This window comes from Fukomys damarensis, unplaced genomic scaffold, assembly GCF_012274545.1.
Source record: "Fukomys damarensis isolate Sample0158 unplaced genomic scaffold, DMR_v1.0_HiC HiC_scaffold_29, whole genome shotgun sequence".
Taxonomy (NCBI): domain Eukaryota; kingdom Metazoa; phylum Chordata; class Mammalia; order Rodentia; family Bathyergidae; genus Fukomys; species Fukomys damarensis.
The window spans coordinates 32,560,561-32,579,525 of NW_022900941.1; the positions used below are offsets into that span (position 1 = coordinate 32,560,561).

The following is an 18,965-nucleotide window of genomic DNA, read 5'->3' on the forward strand; positions in this document are numbered from 1 at the left end:
GGATTGAACTCAGGTCCTTGAGATTGCAACGCAGGTGGCAGAACCACTGACCTAAATCCCTGGCCCTGTATTGATTTTTTTGGTTTTGGTTTTTGGTTTTTGGTTTTTTGAGACAAGATCTCACTATGTAGTTGAGACTGACCTGGAACTACTATGTAGCCCAGGCTGGTCTCGAACTCACAGTGATCCTCCTGCCTCAGCCTCCTGAGTGCTGGAATTACAGGCATGCGCTACCATGCCTGTCTGTCTCTACAGTATATTTTTAAAGTTGTCATTTAGTTGTAAAATTTTTATATTATTGGATTGGAAATGTTCACCAACTTAATAAAAAAGATGCACAAAGTAATAGATTAAGAAATTAAATACTGTGTTAAATAATGGACCTCAGAGGAAAGTTTTCTCGTGTGTTTGTGTGTGTGTGTGTGTGTGTGTGTGTGTGTGTGTGTGTTGATTTTGAGGCAGTGTCTCCCTTTGTACTTCAGGCTGGCCAAGGTGCTCCTGATGGCTCTCCTTCTGACTCAGACTCCCAAGTGCTGAGATTACAGGTGTCCAAGCCCAGCTCAATGGTTTTTGAGACAAGTTCTTACTATCTATTCCAGGCTGGTCTTGAATTCAGTTCAGTATGTAGTCCAGGCTGACTTTGAACTTGAGATTATCTTGCTCATCTCCCGAGTGCTGGGATTATAGGGCTGCATCATCACGCTCAGTTTTGCTCTTTTGAATTTTTGAATTTTGAATTTTTGAATTTTGATCCTAATAATAAGAAATGTACTTTTGATTTACATTATATAGGTGTTGGAGGTTCAGTAAGTTTTGGGTTAATAGTCTTTTACATCTGTACTTGCACCATTTTTTGATCTCTTGACATCTAATTCAGCAGTTATTAGAAGAACATAAAAGAGGTTAATTGCTTATAGTTTCTTTAGATAAATTTGCTTTTGTCATAGCCTGAGTAATGCTTAAGTTAAATATTTCACGCTAAATTGATCATCTATCCTGCATATTGGGTTGTAATTAAGATTGACTTTTTTTTTTTTTTTTTTAAGGGAACTCCAGCTTTGTTCTTAATTCATTTAACTTTTAGCAGTTATCTCCAGGAATGTGGTATAGCAGATGAAAGGTAAGTTTCTGCTTAAAATAATTTGATACTTCGTTGTTTTGGACTATATAATGAATGTGATTTTTCATTATATATAATATTTCATAGAGTTTCTTAAAAATTAAAAGTTGGAATTCATCTCTTGTGGGCAATTTTTTTAGAATTTTGTTATTTCACAGTAGATGTATTTTTGCACAAAGAACTTACATTGTTTTAATTTTTCCTTCAGGTTTTTTCTTAATCTGGAAACACTTGTAGGTTGTGTGCTTTCTGGTCCAACTTCACCACTAGCTTTTAGTGACTCAGTTTTAAATGTAATTAATCACAATGCAAAGCAACTGGAAAATAAGGAACATCTCTGGAGAATGTGGAGCATTATAGTCACTCCATTAACTGAATTGATTAATCAGGTATGATGTGTCTGCTACATAATTTTCCTTCATTTGTAAAAACATCTTCCCTTATAGTAGTTGAGAAAATGAATAGGAGTTTGAATAGAAAAAAATGAAATGATTTTACTTTTGCAATTAGTAAATTTTATACTCTTTGTATTATTTCATTGCATTCTTTTTGTTTCATTGAATTTCCACTTTATTAAGGTCAGAGGGATTACAAAGTTACGTTTTTTTCAGTAAGATTGTAAAACTTCAAGACATGATACATAGGAACTTCTATGTTTGAGTACTATTAGTTGTACCAGTAGGGAATAATAATGACCATCTTGAATAGGCTATCTATTGTTAAGACAAAGCCATGGTACCTTGTAACCATTTAACATTAACATGCCAAGAATTTATCAAGAGTTGACTGTTTTTTCTTTAAATACTTTTAAAAGGTGTCAGTATTGACAGAACATGAATCAGAAGTTCTCTCTTTTTGGAAGGATTCTGTGAACTGATTCCATTGTAGCTCAAAAAGAAAAATAATAAAACTTATTTGGTAGTCCATGTCCATACCCTACATTGCTAGGGACTAACCCAGGACTTTGTCCATTCTGGGGCAAACTGGCTCACTGAGTTGCATTACTAACCTACTACAGCTTTTTATGATAATATGTTACTAGCCCATACTAGTCAACATATTTTTCTGGAATTGAAACAATTTACATTTCTAAAAGAGTCCTCAGGAGAGCAAAGACCATTTATAAGTCCTTATTTATTGAAGATTTAAGATTTGGGGAGTTAATTGTGGAATTACTTTTTAGGATTTAAATAACATGTATTCTCTGGATTTTGGTAACAAATTATCGCAATTCGTAATTTAAAATGCAAGAATATATGTTTTTAGTTTAATTTTTATTGATGTGGAATATGAAGCCAAGTACTGTACCACAGCTGTATTCACAGCCCCAACAACATGAATTTATTGTCCTGGTTCTGGAATTCTGAAATAAAATGTGTTAGGATTATTTCCTTCTGGACTCCTGAGGCAGAATCTATGCCATTTCTCTGTGTCTGATGGTCACTGTCAAGGCCATCCCTGACCTTTCTTTTTTTAGCAGGATCTTGATCTGTAGTGCAGGCTGGGTTCAAACTTAGAATCCCTCTGCCTTATCCTCCCAAATGCTGTGATTACAGGTGTGCACCTTCATGCCCAAAAAACTTAATCTTTTAAAAATTTTCTTCACCCCTTCCTTTTTTTGTCAGGGTACTGGGGATTGGACACAGGACATTCACACTGAACTATAACCACCTTCTTAAATTTCTTTTTATTTTGAATCTCACTAAATGAGTGGTGGCATAACTTTTAGAGACCAAGTGCCCAAATTGCAACCCAAAACCCAATTATTTATCACAAAGAGCCAACACTGCACCTGATCCCTGATGCTCTGATGCTGGAGTGACTTGGCTTGAATGGCCACAGAGGGCTATGTGTGCTTGCATACATATGTGTGGCGCACACACCAGTGTTTTGTCTCCATTGTGCTAAGGTTAAAGTGTTTGTGCTGGGATTGAATTTGTGACCTCCGTTCTCCCAGAGTGCTGGATTTACAGGTGCGTGTTACTACGTCTGGTTCCTCTGACTTCTTGATTTTCAGTCACATCATTTCAGTCTCTGCCAATGTCTTTACATATTATCCCTCTTAGGTCTTTTGTGTGCCTCTCCACATTTTCTGTCTCCTACAGTACAAACAACACCATGAGCTGGATTCAGGCCCAAATTTTACAATTATAAAGATTTTAGCCAGGCATTGATGGTGCATTCCAGCAGTCCCAATATTCTGAGGACCTGAAACAATTGCTAGTTTGAATATAGCCTGTGTGACTTAATAATCCCTTGTCTTCCCCCCAAAAAAAAACCGCTAGGGATGTAGCTCAGTGTGAAGGCCCCATGTTCAATCTCCTGCAGGAAAAAAAAGCCTGTTTTCATGTAAGGTTATACATATTCCCAGGTATCAAGGAGTGGGAATTTGATACCTCTTGAATATTTTAGCATTGTGAGATGTAATTGTACATACAGTAAGTTATGTTATTATATAGGATTAGAATTAATGGAAATTTGTCTTTGTCTTAACTATTGTTTTTCTTATTTCAGACCAATGAAGTAAATCAAGGTGATGCCTTAGAACATAATTTTAGTGCCATCTATAGTGCATTGACTTTACCAATAAATCATATTTTTTCAGTACAGAGATTTCCTGTGGTAAGGCTATATCAAGTTTTTATGTATAAGGAATTTGTACTTTCTGAAAATACTGCAGCTCCCCCTTTATAATGAGCTATGGTAGTAAGTAAGACTTTAATTTATTGTGACTTAATTATTAGCATAGGTGTAAGTTAACTGGTGAAAAGAATTCCTTTTTACCTTTGATTGCTGGTATTGTGGTATTCATTTCTGAATTGTAACTTTGGGTTGAGTGGGTGAGATTTTAGACTTGTTATGATACCTTAAATGTTACACTGTTGTTAAAATCTAAAGGTAGGTTGATTTTACTAGGTTTTTGATACACAAGTATACATAGAAAGTTTCTTATTATTACCAGGTGACCATGAAAGCTTTACTTCGAACTTGGTCAGAATTATATAGAGTATTTGCTCGGTGTGCTGCTTTGGTGGCAACAGCAGAAGAGAATTTGTGTTGTGAAGAACTTTCTTCTAAGATAATGTCCAGTTTGGAAGAGGAAACCTTTTTGGTGAGTTTGTCCTAATTTTGAACTCTCGTATTTAAAGGATTCTTTTTTAAGTAAAGGGAATATTTTTGAACTATCACCTACTGATACTTTTTTTGTGCTTTCGAGACAGGCAGCAGCACCACTGAGTTAAATCTCCAGCCCTTACTGATACTATTATAAGACATCAAGTTAATACGGAAAATAAAATAAAACTGTGCAGTGTTTTAGAACCATTAAGGGTGAAGGGTAAAGTTCTTTTCCTTTTTTGCTGTATGGTATTTTTTTATATCACCAGGTGACTTGGAAGGGTTTTTATTATTTTACCTTTTTTTTTTTTTTTGAGATAGGATCTCACTAGTCCAGGCTGGCCTGTAAGGACAATCCTCCTGCCTCAACCGCCCAAGTGCTGGGATTACAGGCATGTGCCACCATATCCAGCTATTTGTTTTCTTTTGTTCTGTTGTCTTTTTTGCTTTTGCAGTCCTGGGAATTGAACTCTGGCCTCATGCATGTTTACTGAGCACCATCACTGAACTACATCTGCCACTCTTTTTTTGTTTTTGTTTTTTTGTGTGTAGTCACATCTGTAAACTCATAGATTCTCCAGTCCTTATTTTAAGCATATAATTTATATGCCTTCAGCAGAATAGATCTCTGGAAATTGCTCATCTCCAGTTTCTGAATCTTTGTGCCCATTGTCTGGTGCCACAACACTTGTACCTTCCCTCAGCTCTGACCAGCTACCATTCTTTGACTGTTTTCTACTTTTTTTTTTTTTTTTTTTTTTATTCTTGGTCCTGGGGATCAAACTCTAAACCTTGCGCTTGCAAGGTAGGCGGTGTGGATTCTTCAGATAAGTGATATTGGGTAGTATTTGCTGGCTTCTTTATGTCTTTTACTGTCACTCATGTTTTTGCAAGTAGAAGGATTTTTCTTTGAAGGTGACCAACACTCACTTTATAAAAACTGCGTGTTCTTTATTCATTCTTTGTGGGTATAGGTTATTTCTCTTTCTTGGCTATTAAGAATAATGCTGCAGGGCCGGGTATTTAGCTCAGTGTTTCTGCCGCCTGCCTTGCAAGCACAGGGACCCGAGTTCGATCCCTGGAACCAAAAAAAAAGGAATAATGCTATAGGAAACATGGGAGAGCAGATGCCTCTTCAGAATCCTTTTATTCCTTCGATATATAGTAAGCCAGAAGGGGGATTAGTGGCTCATAATGGTATTTTATTTATTTTAATGAAGACATTGACAATTAACCCAGTCTTGACTTTTGTTTGCATGTTCAACCCCACACCTCCTTACTTTTCTTGACATGGATTCTCAATATGTTGCCCAAACTGGCCTTTCAATTCCTGGGCTCAAGTGATTCTCTTGCTTCGCCCTCCCAAGTAGCAGGGACTACAGACAGATGTAGGCCACTGTTCCCAGATTCCACATTGGTTTAATATTTTTAGAGTTTAATTTTTGAGGCGCTAGTACTGGTTTGATTGTTTTGGCCTTGCATTGTATCTTAAGTTGGAGAGCATGATGGCTTCTGATTTGCAGTATTCTCGCACAGGATTGCTCTGGTATTCAGAATCTTGAATGTTTATCTAAAATGCTATTGAGATACCAGTGTAAATGTCATTGAATTGTAGAGATTGCTCGGGGTATTATGGACATTTTAGCAATATTCTTCCAGTCATTGAACATGGTGTTGTTTTCATGTCACACAGTTGTGCACTTAAGTGTGGTTGCAGTATGCAGTTTAACACTAAGCCTTTTCTTTCTTGCTTGTCCTTTTGTTAGCAGTTTGTTCTCTGATAAATTTTAGGATTATTCTATTATGTTTGGAATTAAAACATTGTACTAATGTGTTTTAAGGTGTTAGTGAACCTTTTTGAACTAAAGAGCTGTACCTTTAGCTCAGGATAAAGATTTAGTGCTCTTCATTTTATTTCTGAGTAATATTTTGGATAGCTTTTCAGCTGTCTTGTGTGTCATTTACTCTTTCTCTGTATCATTTTTTTTTCTTTTTTATAGATGTATTTTTGTTCTTTGTGGTATAAATATTGAGGTATGTTAGAGTAATTTTACAGTTAAGGTTTTATTTTTAGGGTTTTTTGTTTTGTTTTGTACCAGGGATTGAACTTGGGTCCTTGCACTTGCAAAGCACTCACTGGAACCACTGAGCTAAATCCCCTTAGTTTTAGTTTCTGAGATATGACTTCATTGTATAACCAAGGCTGGCCTCCAGCTAGTGATACTCCTGCCTCAGCCTTAGTGCAGGGCTTATAGGTGGGCGCTACCATGCCCAGCTACATTCATGAAGTTCAATATGATTTTATTTTGAAATCAGCAAAACTGAAGGAGGTATCTATATCTTTTGTTAAATCAATTTTCACTTTGTATATTTAGCCATTTTAGTCTCTGAGTAACAGAAAAGGCAGTTTCGCTTCAAAATCCGCACTCCGGCATACCAAGCCAGGTGCTTGGTGTCTTGTGGCAAGATAACCTACTCCCTGCTCAGAGGCTCACTGTAAATCCTTCTGCCTTGGGGGCACCGCCTGCTCTCCAAGCATACATAAGGTATTGTTTTCACTGTTCCACACAGGTCCCTGAGAATTCTTAATTTTTAAGTTCATCCAGCTACATTTAATGTTTTATTTTATTAAACGTTTTTTTTTTCTTTTTTTGTAGACAGTTTTGCCATGTAGTTCATTCAGGCTGGTCTTGAACTTACTATATAGCCCAGCTGGCCTTGAACTCACTATATAGCCCAGCTGGCCTTGAACTCAACAGTAGTCTTCCTGCCTCAGCTTCTCAAGTGCTAGGATTATAGGCATGTGCCACCACTCAGGCTCTCATTTAATGTTTTAAATTCCCTCTTCTGAGATAACATTAGCTCTTCATAGATTTAAGTTCTCTTTTTATTTAGCATACTGTAATTGACATTTGATTTCTTGTCATTGTGTATGTTTATTATGAAAGATTAATAATCAGTAGTATTGGAAGTTAGAGTATATGTCCTAACCTAGGAGATAACTTCTTTTTTGGCTTTGATGAGAAATTGTGATTATAAGTGTCCTTTACTTTGGAATTACGAAGAGGCAAGCCCTGAATTTTTTTTCTTTTTTTGAATGTGCATGTATAGCCTGTCACCTGTACTGTACTTTCATATGGTTTTTATAGATAGCTAAAGTGGTGTCTTCTCTGGTACGTAATGATGGCAGAGGCTGTCTTTAGGGCAGATTAGTCCAGTTTAGTTGAATAAATGGCAAGTAATAGAGAATATTAAGCACTGGTTATTTAATAGATCTTCAATTTCAGGAACTTTTCCAGGCTGATGCATGTGTTTTGTTTTTCTTCAGGACTAGAGATTGATCTGTATCCCCTCATTTTGAGACACAGGGTCTTGTTAAATTGCCCAGGCTGGGATTGAACTTGAGATAACTCCTGCCTCTGCCTCACAAACGTACAATAATATCATGCCCAGCTTTCTGCAGCGTTTTGATCAACTATTTGTCCTATAAATACCAGGTCTTTCTCAAAAAAACCCTTTACCCTGTTACTAGGAAAGGTCTTTTTTTTTTCCTTCAGATGTCTCTGACTAGTAGGCCTGTGATTTCACTTATATTTGTTCACTGTTCCTACTCCTTAAGTTTACAGTCTTAGAGTATATGACTTTTTAAATTTCAGTTATATTTAGGAAATAATATGGAGGATCTTAGTAACTTTTTCATTGTACATCTTTTCTCCATTGAGTTCAATGAATAATTTTGTAATTTTCAAGATGAGTTTGTTTGATAATCTAATTATGAGGGTAATCTAATTAGAGATACAGCTTAGCATTAGAGTGCTTATAAATTAAGCAGGAGAACCTGAGTTTGATTCCCCCCTCCCCATACCATGACCAAAGTAAAATTTAACTAAAGCCTTACATTTCTATTATGAACTTTGTGGTAGATAATGATGAGTGTTTTTTTTTTTTTTTAAAGACAGTCTTGCTAAGTAGTTCAGGCTGACCTTGAACTTACTAAGTAGTCTAGGCTGGCCTCAAACTCAAGGTTGGCAATCCTCCTGCCTCAGCCTCACAAGTGCTGGGATTACAGGTGTGCACCACCACGCCTGGCCAGTAGGATGAGTTTTATGGGCATCATAAAGATTTTCTGAATGTCGAGGACCAAAAAATTATAGTATTTGTCGAGGACCAAAAAATATAGCAGTTAACCGGGAAAGTCTGTAACCACATAGTTTTTACTTTATACAAGGAAATCTATGGAATGTATGGTTTTATGGTATTTGTGGGAAGAAACATTGTTATTTTTTATTGTTTCTTACTGTTGAATACTATGATCTTGTTTAAAGTTTTTCATTATGGTACTTTTCTTCCCTAGAACTTGTTGTTCTTGGACAGAATCATTCATATTATTACTGTAATAGTTGATTGCATTGACTTTTCACCGTATAATACTAAATATCAGCCCAGAATTAAATGTAAGTATTTTTTCTGTTTGTTTATCCATTATTTCTTAAATATAGTACTACTGAATAGTTGTCAGGAAAACCCTATCTATTCCTGCCATGTGCTTTTGCATGAATGTATTCACACACATACACAGTTTCTTTTTATTGTAAAGAGCAAAATGTCCTAATTATATAGACTATTTCATAATATAGATGATTTTTCTTATTCTTTCAGATATAAGAGACTGAAAAAGAAACTTGATACTCTTTAGGAAATATTCCTGTTTGGAAATCTTATTTGAAAATAATAATTAACATTAAAATTGAATATAAAATCATGAAATCAGTTCATTGGTTATGATTTTACAGGAAAGTTAAAATCTAAAAAATCCACTGAGGGTCTTTTGAGATAGGTTCTTGATGTGTAGTTCAGGCTGGCCTTGAACTCAGCTGTGACCCTCCTTTCTCAGCCTCCCAAGTGCTGAGATTACAGGTTTGCACAACCACACCTGGCCAGATTAACTGAATTTTTATCATTTAGATAAATTTGGTCAGTTGGGATTGTAATAAGCTGGTTTGAAAACCACATGTTTTGTAGTAAATGTCACAAACTGTGAGCTGTTTTAATCTAATAATTGATTCTTTGAAATATATCCACCTGTTTTCATATGTTCTTAAATAGAAAGTGATTACCCGCCATTAATAGAAATGCAAGTTGATGTTGAGATTTATTTTTTCTATTTAAAAAATTTCTCGCTAGAAAGATTGGTTACTGATGAATTTTTTTTTTTTTTGTACTGGGTACCGAACTCGGGTCCTTGCGCTTGCAAGGTAGGCATGAGAACCGCTAAGCTAAATCCCCAGCTCTTACTGATGATTTTTTATTTTTGTTTTGTTTTGTTTTTTTGTACTGGGGATCGAACTCGAGTCCTAGTGCTTGTGAGACAGGCAGCAGAACCACTGAGCTAAATCCCCAGCCCCTTACTGATGATTTTTAAAACATACTTCACATACTTTCAGAGCTCTTTGTGTGGCTTTCAGTTAGTATTAGACAGAATAATAGAAATAACATGTTACACATAGATACGCTTGAGATAAACTTCAGCTTTCCCCTTGGGTTAAGTAGGATATAGTCCAATCATCTCACTTTGTAAAAAAAATAATTTCTGAATATTAATAGAACTTTTAAAATGATATAAATTATTTTGTGAGTTATTAATGTGTTACAGGCCCGAGGTAATCCACTCATTTAAATAATTTTACTTTGTTTTTACTTCTGACACATTAGATCTAACTGCATATCAAATCCGTGGTCTGGCTGGGAATGGTGGCGCATACCTGTAATTGTGGCACTCAAGAGGCAGAGTCAGAAGGATCATTGTGAGTTTGAAGCCAGCCAGGCTATATAATGAGTTCAAGGCCAGCCAGAACCACGTAGTGAGACCCTGTCTCAAAAAAAAAAAAAAAAAAATCATGGTCTATAAACCATGTCTCTTGTCTTTTTTACTCTATCTAGAGCATCCAGAACCTAATTTGTGCAATGTTAAGCACTAGTCATTTATAGACACAGGTGACTATAAATCATACAAGAAGTACAGGCTCCTATATTCTCTGTTGAAGTTTTATCAGGATACAAGGCCTGATTTCTATTGTATTAAATGGGCTGTAATTAATTAGTGTTATTCATTGTAGTGCCCAGAGGTCCCAGATTTAGGCATTAGTCTCATCTTCAAGGTGTCTCCTATAACCTTTTGACACATCCACATCATTCTTGTTTTGTTTTGTTTTTGGTGGTACCTGGGATCGGGTAGTTGCACTTGTAAGGCAGGCGGCAGAACCACTGAGTTAAATCCCCGGCCCTCACTTCATTCTTTTGACATGCTAACATAAGATATTCAGCCTTGTCTTGTACTTTCTCAGCACTCTGGAATCAGCCCTTTCTTCAGGGAACATGGTTCCTTTGAGCTTCAGATGGGCAGTTTGAAACCAAAATTAATTGCTACTCTGAATCCTCGAGTGGACAAAGCTGGGAATTTGGAATGTGTCATGTGTTGCTGTTTGTTTTTTGGTATGAGGATAGAACTCAGAACCTTGCGCTTAGACCTTGCACTTAAACGGCCATGTATGTTGCCACTGAGCTAAATCCCCAGCCCTTGGTTTGGTTTTTTGAGGCAGTTCTGGCTGTGTAGTTTAGGCTGGCCTTCGAACTTGTGGCAGTCCTTCTGCCTCAGCCTCCTGAGAGCTGGGATTACAGGAATGTGCCACCACGACTGAAAAAGATAGTTTTTTTTTAACAAAGGAAATATGTAGTAAAGTTTCTTTGCATTTTTTTCCTCAGGGTTTGGATCTCAGATCTGTTAGTATATTTGTAGGGACCAATGTACTAAAAATGAATCAGGAAATAGTAATTTCTTGTGGAAATTGTTTTTTTTGTTTGTTTGTTTGAAAACTCTTAAATTTAACTGTGGGGCTTGTTTAGTATTTTTTATAAAATAGTTGTTCAAATGATGAAAAATTTCAAATTTTACAGTTTCTCAGGGAAAAATGGAATCATTTTTCTGTTATTTTTGCCAAGTAGTTTTTTCATTGTCTTTGGTTTTCATTTGTAAAAGTAATATTTTACTGGTATATATTTGTTTATGGTGTATTATTTAAGGGTTTATTTGGGATGTCAGTTAAAAGTATATAAACTTAATGTATCATATTTAAGTGATAAAAATTAAGGTAGGGATTGACACTTTTCAAACTAATCATGTTTTCAATCAATTAATTTATGTCTTAGCACCACAGCGATCTTCAGATTGGGCCAAAAAGAAGAAAGACCCTCTAGGAAAATTGGCCTCTTTATTTAAACTTATTGTAAGAGTCATCTGTTCGTTCCACACTTTGAGCTTCAAGGAAGCACATTCTGATGCGCTCCTTAGTGTCGGCAATTCAATTATTAGCATGATTTCCAATCTACTTGGACATATTTCTTTGCCTTCTGTGATTCGACAGATATTTGCAGTATTAACAAGACCCTTGGCATTATTTTATGAAAACTCCAAGTAAGTATTTTGGACTTAGTCTTAATTAAATTTATCAGTAATGAGGGTGTTTTCCTGTGAGATTTGCTATACATGGTAGTTGTGACAGTTTCATTGGAAATAAAATTCTTTTTTTTTTTTTTTTTTTTTTTTTTTTTTTTTTTTTTTTTTTTTTTTGATTTTTTTTTTTTTTTTTTTTTTTTTTTTTTTTTTTTGTATCAGGGATCGAACTCGGGTCTTTGTGCTTGCAAGGCAGGCAGCAGAACCACCGAGCTAAATCCCTGGCCCGAAAATAAAATTCTTTGTTAAAAAGGTAGATCAAATGGTAATCTGAGGTAGAAATTGGAAGTCCTTTATTTTTTCTGTTTGTTCCCCTTGTCTTTTCCATTTGGTGTGTTTTTCAGAATTGCTTTTACAAATATGCACACTTTTATAGTTTTTCGGGGAAACAGAAAAACAGGAAAAATAATAGATAAGAAAACATACTTGATCTGCTACTCTACAATTAAGTATATGGTAGGCACTTAATATATTGTCTGTATTTTGCACCATTAAAGTAAGGCTCTCATCTAAAATGTCTGCATAGGATTTCATTATGCATGGTTTTCTAGCACTTTTCCTTCACAACAAACAATTGAACATTATCTGTGCAAAAATTAGTGCTTGTGTTTACCACTATTTCTGAAAAACAGCATTTTTTTCATTTAAAAAATATACATTATTGTCTTAATTTTACAAAGTATTGGGTTTCATTGTACCCTTTTGATACATGCATAAAGAATTTCATCATGCCTATTCTCCATTTGTACACTTTCCTCTTTCTGTTGTGTCTCTAGAAGATTTTTTAAATATGTGCGTTTAAAGTTTAGAATTAACCAAAGTATGAATTATTGCTTTTACATTTAAAGTAAGTGCCTTAGAAACTGCAGAAATCCTAAGTAACATTTTGAAAGAAACGAATTTTGAAAGAAATCCTCAATATTCTTTTTAGTAAGCTTGTGTGGTTCAATTATAATAGCTTTGTGAATTAAATTCATGGAGGGCTGAATTTTAGCCCAGTGGCATCTTGCCTGCCTGGCAAGCACAAGGTCCTGAATTTTATTCCTGATAGCCCCCCTAAAAATTCATGAAAATACTCCCCCGCCCCGTATTGAGGATCAAACTCAGGACCCTGCACTTTAGAAGCAGGTATGGCACCAAAGAGCTAAATCCCTCCCGCTCCATGAAAACAGTTTTAAGGAGTAGATCTGATAATGAGCAGGATTCAGTTTACTGCATTGGCAAATTTTAGTCTGTATTTCATCAAGAATGATTTATGCTTCTCAAAGCATTAAAAAAGCACTGTTTGAACACTTTTACTTACGTTGTAGATTGTTTTCTATGGTTTATTTTCTAAAGATGGATTTGTTTGACACATTTGCTAGTGTGCATTTTGCTTTTTTTTCCTTGGGATATCTTGGGGCAATACATGTACACCTTATGTTTTTATGGCTATATTACTTAATTTTTAGGTTTAGCTTGCTAGGTAGTATCAACTTCTAAAATACAGTTGGTACAACATTTTATGTGTTTTTCTTTCCAGGCTTGATGAAGTTCCTAAAGTGTATAGTTCTCTCAACAACAAGGTAAAAATAGACTATTGTTATATGTGCATCTCTGTTTATAGCGGCACAGTTTGTGATAGCTAAAACTTGGAAACAGCCCATTTGCCCATCACTTGGAAACTGGATAAAGATGTGGTTTTTCTATAAAATGGAATATTACTCAGCCATAAAGAATGAGAAATTAAGATTCATTCATAGAAAAATGGATACATATTGAGGATGTACTCCTAAGTAAATAAATAAGTCACACGTGTAAATACCGAATAGTTTCTCTGGTGTGAGCACACTATAATAGTACATAAGATCCTAATTATATAATGGACAATGTGAAATAGGAAGAAAGGGGCTAAAGGGGAAGGGAAAGTGGGAAGGGTAGGGGAAAGCTAATAAGGGAAAAGAAAAAAATATGAGAAAAAATAGACCATTGTTTATAAAAATTTTTTATTACGAGAAAATGGGTTTAGATAACACCTTCCTTGAAGATAATTCTGATGTTAAAAAAGGAGTTGTACAGTTTTTAATGGGCTTTTAACAATATGATACAGACACATTCACAGATAGTTTTTTTGGGAAAGATTTCATAGTACCATTTTGAAATTGTATTAGTTATCAAGTCCTGCCTAATGTCTTTATGTATGAGGATTGGCCTCCAAAGATAGTTGAAATTTAGGCAGTTATTACTGTAATAATAAATATAAAAACTTCTTAGTGGAGATAAAATCAAGCTAAAAAAAAAAATCAAACTCAGAGTCAAGCTACTAGAGTATCAAGTAACTTTATACTAGGGGTGTATGTTTCTGTGACCATGGAGACTTGATTAAAATCATTCACATATTAAACATTAAAGTGGGAAAATACACTTTGAATTGATGTTTAATATACTGTTTGCTTTTGTTCTTTCCTTTTTCCTAGTTAGAAAAGCTACTAGGAGAAATTATTACTTGTCTGCAGTCCAGTGGTGGCACGTACGATAGTGAACTTCTTGAACAGCTCTCTCCACTGTTATGCATAATATTTCTGCACAAGAATAAACAGATTCGGAAACAAAGTGCTCAGTTCTGGAATGCAACATTTGCTAAAATGATGATATTGAATTATCCTGAAGAGTTAAAGTATGTTAACAAAACTTTTGTACAACTATCTATTCTATATGGATGTTAACTGGTATTTTGGTTTTAACATCAACTTTTTTAGACCAATTGTTAACAGAGAAGTTTTTAATTAAACTATTATTTGTTTATTTTTGTTCTGGGGATTAAACTTGAGTCCATAAGCTTGGGAGGCAGGGAGTGGAACTAGAGCTAAATCCCTGACCCTTGAACTATTATTTATAATCTCTGATAATTAACATTATATATTTTTGAAGCCGGGTGTGGTGGTGCACACCTGTAATCCCAGCACTCGGGAGGCTAAGGGAGGAGGATCTCTGTGAGTTTGAGACCAGCTGGGCTACATAGTGAGTTCCAGGTCAGTCTCAACTACATAGTGAGACTCTGTCTCAAAAAACCAAAAAAAAAAAAAATATATATATATATACAAACACACACACACTTTTGGGGGGACTTTAATGTGATTTTGAGGGGGGTACTGGGGATCAGGACCTTAGTGCTTGTGAGGCAGGAAGTGGAACCATTGAGCTAAATCCCAAGCCCAGTAATTTGATATTTAGGATCCTGTGAAATCTGTTTAAAATTATCCTTAATAAAAGAAACAAGAAGAGCATTGATAATTAACGCTCAACACAGGTATTTTAATATTCTACTTCTGTGTGAAATTTTGCATGATTAAAAACATTTTGATAAATTTTTTAAAAATTAAACCAAAACCTAAGAGAGCACTTCAGATATTGTCTGATTTCTCCTTTTAGGCCAGTTACATTTTACTTCTTGAAAAATTAAAAAAAAAATGTTCTAGTTAACATCACAAGTACTTACCAATACCCTTGATTCAAATGTATATATGTTTATATGTTTTTTTAAAGACCAGTACTAAGAGAAGCCAAACAAAAATTTGTACTTCTATTGCCTGGTTTGGAAAATGTTGAACTAATAGAGGAATCCAGTGGATCTTATTCAGATGCAGTAAGTTTTTTTTTAAATTTTTGATTGATACTTGAAGTTTATTAATAATAAGTAGACTGAATAGAAAAGTTCCACATAATTTTAAACCATATATGTAAAAACATATGTATATACACAGTCTATGAATTAAGGGCAAAATTTTTCACTAGAGATTATGATATAAACTTGAACTCAGGATTTTATGTGTACTCTTTTACAAAGATTGATGAATATTCCTTTGGAAAAACCAGAAATAACTAGTAGTCCATTCCTAAATTAGAACTACCTTTTATTTTCTCATTTCCTTTAATTTCTCCTGTCGGAAAAACAATCTTTGCATCATAATTACCCATTAGAATGAGAATTGCTTGGCTAATACTTGATTACTATCTGGAGAACTAGGAGTTGAGTAAAGTGATTGAAGCGTAGTGCATCCTTAGAGAGTGTTTTCTTTCTTTTTTTTCCCCTATTCAGCTACAGATGATATATAGCCAATTACCTCCCTCTCCCCACTATTTGTGATGCGGGGGATTAAATCTAGGGCTTCATATATGCCACTGAGCTATCCCCCCCCTTTTATTAATTTCAATGAAGATCTTGCTGCGTCACCTCCGCTGGCTTTGACATTGTGATGATCTTGCCTCTGCCTTCTGAGTAGCTGAGATTATAGCCATGGTGGGTTTTAGCTGGTTTTTTTTTTGTATAGAATCAGAAAAAGTAGTGATAAGTTCTCTTTTGTTTTGCTAAAAAAAATTCTTACCAAATGAGTTCGTGTTAATATTGGTTCGGTGTAATTCAGCCTGTGCCATACATTCTGGTGCCAGAAAATGTGCTTGGTATATTAATATTCTGCCACTTTTTTTTTCTGGTACCGGGGATCAAATTCAGGACCTTGTGCTTGCAAGGCAGGTGGGTGCCACCAAGCTAGATCCCTGGCTGGTATATTAATATTCTGTATCATACATACTTGCATGCCTACCTACCCTCCTCTCTCTTTTCTTCCCTCCTCCCAGTGCCTACAGTATACTATGCAAGCTTTCTGTCACTGAACTGTATTAATCCTCTTATTTTTGTTTGGGTTTTTTATTGTGACAGTCTTGCTAAGTAGCCAGATTGGCCGTAAATCCCAGATCCTCTTGTACTTTAGCGTTCCAATACCGGGATTACAAGTGTGCACCACCACACTTGGCCCTTCTTTATTCTTTAATGTTGAAAGTTTTATAGCTTTTATTTTCCTCTTAGAAATATTTCCAGTAATATGTATTGTCATTGATTCCACTGATAGGATTAACTTTACAGCATTTGAGTAGTACATCTTGATTTTAGAATTCATACTACTTAAACAGGAAATAGGTATAAAAGTTAAGACATGAGCTCTTGCATCTTGGAGAGTTTTCAACAAGCTTGATTAGTAAGAAATTTCACGTGTGAAATGAGCATTCAGTAAACTGGAGTTTTCAAAATGTGAAAAGAAGCAAATTATGTTTAAGATTGTTTTGTGTTTCACTAAACAGACAGAAAATTCACAATTAAATATGAAGATAAGTGGTATGGAAAGAAAGTCAAATGGAAAAAGGGATTCTTTTTTGGCACAAACAAAGGGAAAAAAAGAAAATATGAAGCCATCTGCCAAAGTATGTTTTCAAATATGTATTTAATTGAACTCTTAAAGTACGTGGTAGTTTATAGTCATACAACTTCAAATTGGAACAATAAATTGTAACATTTTGACAAAGAGGGTTTGTGAAGGAGTGAGAGTTTAGAAAGATTGCCAGTATAGCCTTGTGTGTTGATTTCTTCCTAGTTTTTGTTTGTTGGTCTCCTGCCCCCCAGGCTTGAAACCAGGGCCTCAAACACTTTACCAGTGAGTTACATCTCTATTGAATTTCTTTTTGATACCAGGAATCGAATTCAGACCTTGTGCTTGCAAGGCAGGCAGTGGCAGCTCTGAGTTAAATCCCTGTTCCAGACTTTTTAAACTCATGTCAAAAAGTAAATATCTGGACTGGGATTTAGCTCAGTAGTTCCGTCACCTGCCTCGCAAGCATAAGGTCCTGAGTTTGATTCCTAGTATAAAAAAAAAGTATCTGTCTAGTTGTCAGTTTCTGACTTTCTGGCAACAGTTGTTATCTTTCACGATCTCCAAAGAAAGTTTATTTTAGAATTTTGAAATTGAGTCCCTGGTAAAGTAAAAGAGAAATATTTCAAAGATTGACAACATTCTTGTAGCTACCAGAATAGAATGAAAATGATTGTTGTGAAAATTTGTATAAAATCAATTTAATACCAAAGTTATGTTGTGTAAGATATACTCTTATCTAGTTTATTGATTCACCTTGAGAATTAAATCTATATTTCATCTTTCCAAACTAGTTGGTTATCTGTGTTTTTATAAAAATATAATGTACCCATGCTTTATAGTCAAGCACAGATGTATCTCCTTTTTAAGGAGACTTAATGGAATAAAAACAAGGACATTATAGGAATTTGGTGTGATTGTTGTATACACTTGAACCTCAACCTTAAAATTGTTATTGTAAAACGACCACTACAAAAGCAATAGAAAATTTGGAAAATAATTTGGAAAGTAAATTTACTTTTTTAAAATTCCCCAGCTGAAACGAGAATCTTCATCTCCAAAAGTAAAGAGTGAAATACTTTTGGAAGAAGAAAAGTCTACTGATTTTGTGTTTATACCTCCAGAAGGAAAAGAATTAAAGGAAAGAATACTAACTGAACACCAAAAAGAAGTATTCAAGACAAAACGGTTTGTAGACCATTGCTCATAAATTGTATATTCTCTATTGATGCTCAGATTTCATGCAGCAGATTATAACTGTTGTCGAAACTAAGATACTCCATGTACTTGTTCTTTGGTGGTGCTGGGGATCAGGCCTAGGGCCTTACACGTGCTCAGTAAGTGCTCTGCTACCTCCAAGATTTATGCCCAGCTCCTGTTATACTCAATTTTAATGATAAAAAGATAACATACATAACTGGATTTCATAATACAAAGCTCTACATAGTAGCATCCCTAATGTCTACCAGTGGAATTTCTTTGCTGACATAGGTTAGAAGGGAAGATGATTTAATGGAAAATAATCTGACTCTGATTTTATATTTTATAAAATATAGTAGAATTGTTTTTTTTTTTTTAATGTTTCGTATGGAAGTGTTGAACCCAGGGCCTTTGCACTGAACTGCTGTTGTTTTTTAGGGAAGGTCTCAGTATATAGTTCAGGTTGATTTTGAACTTACTGTGTAGCACAGCCTGTCCTTGAATTTGCAGCAGTCCTCCTTCCTCACCCCTCCCAAGTGCTGCATTACAGGCATGTGATATCATACCCAGCACCCCCAATGCTTTTTAAATTGTTATTGTAAGACATGCTTTGGCTAAGTTGCCCTGGCTAGGGTCAAACTTGGTACTTCCTGCCTCACCCTCCCTATGTGCTAGGATTATAGGTTTGCATCAACATGCCCAGCATTATAAATTGAATTGAATATAGGACCTTACAGTGAGACATATCCTCAGCCCTTTGTATTTTCTTATTTTGAAATAGGGCCAATACTCAAACTTAGCATTTTCCTGCCTCAGTCCCCACAGTGCCAAGGGT

At 35.1% G+C, this 18,965-nt stretch overlaps 1 protein-coding gene across 3 annotated transcripts in view; it reads left to right on the top strand.

The window, feature by feature from the left end:
- The window catches only part of Rif1 (replication timing regulatory factor 1), a 56,870-nt gene that overhangs the window by 24,157 nt on the left and 13,748 nt on the right, over positions 1–18,965 (top strand). For all 3 annotated transcript variants that reach the window (XM_010604661.3, XM_010604663.3, XM_010604662.3), the window contains exons 16-26: positions 1,047–1,120; positions 1,329–1,509; positions 3,635–3,742; positions 4,083–4,232; positions 8,592–8,691; positions 11,444–11,708; positions 13,270–13,312; positions 14,204–14,403; positions 15,273–15,372; positions 16,866–16,985; positions 17,967–18,118. In XM_010604661.3, the coding sequence (XP_010602963.1) occupies positions 1,047–1,120; positions 1,329–1,509; positions 3,635–3,742; positions 4,083–4,232; positions 8,592–8,691; positions 11,444–11,708; positions 13,270–13,312; positions 14,204–14,403; positions 15,273–15,372; positions 16,866–16,985; positions 17,967–18,118 (1,493 nt within the window). The remainder of the gene's footprint in view (positions 1–1,046; positions 1,121–1,328; positions 1,510–3,634; positions 3,743–4,082; positions 4,233–8,591; positions 8,692–11,443; positions 11,709–13,269; positions 13,313–14,203; positions 14,404–15,272; positions 15,373–16,865; positions 16,986–17,966; positions 18,119–18,965) is intronic.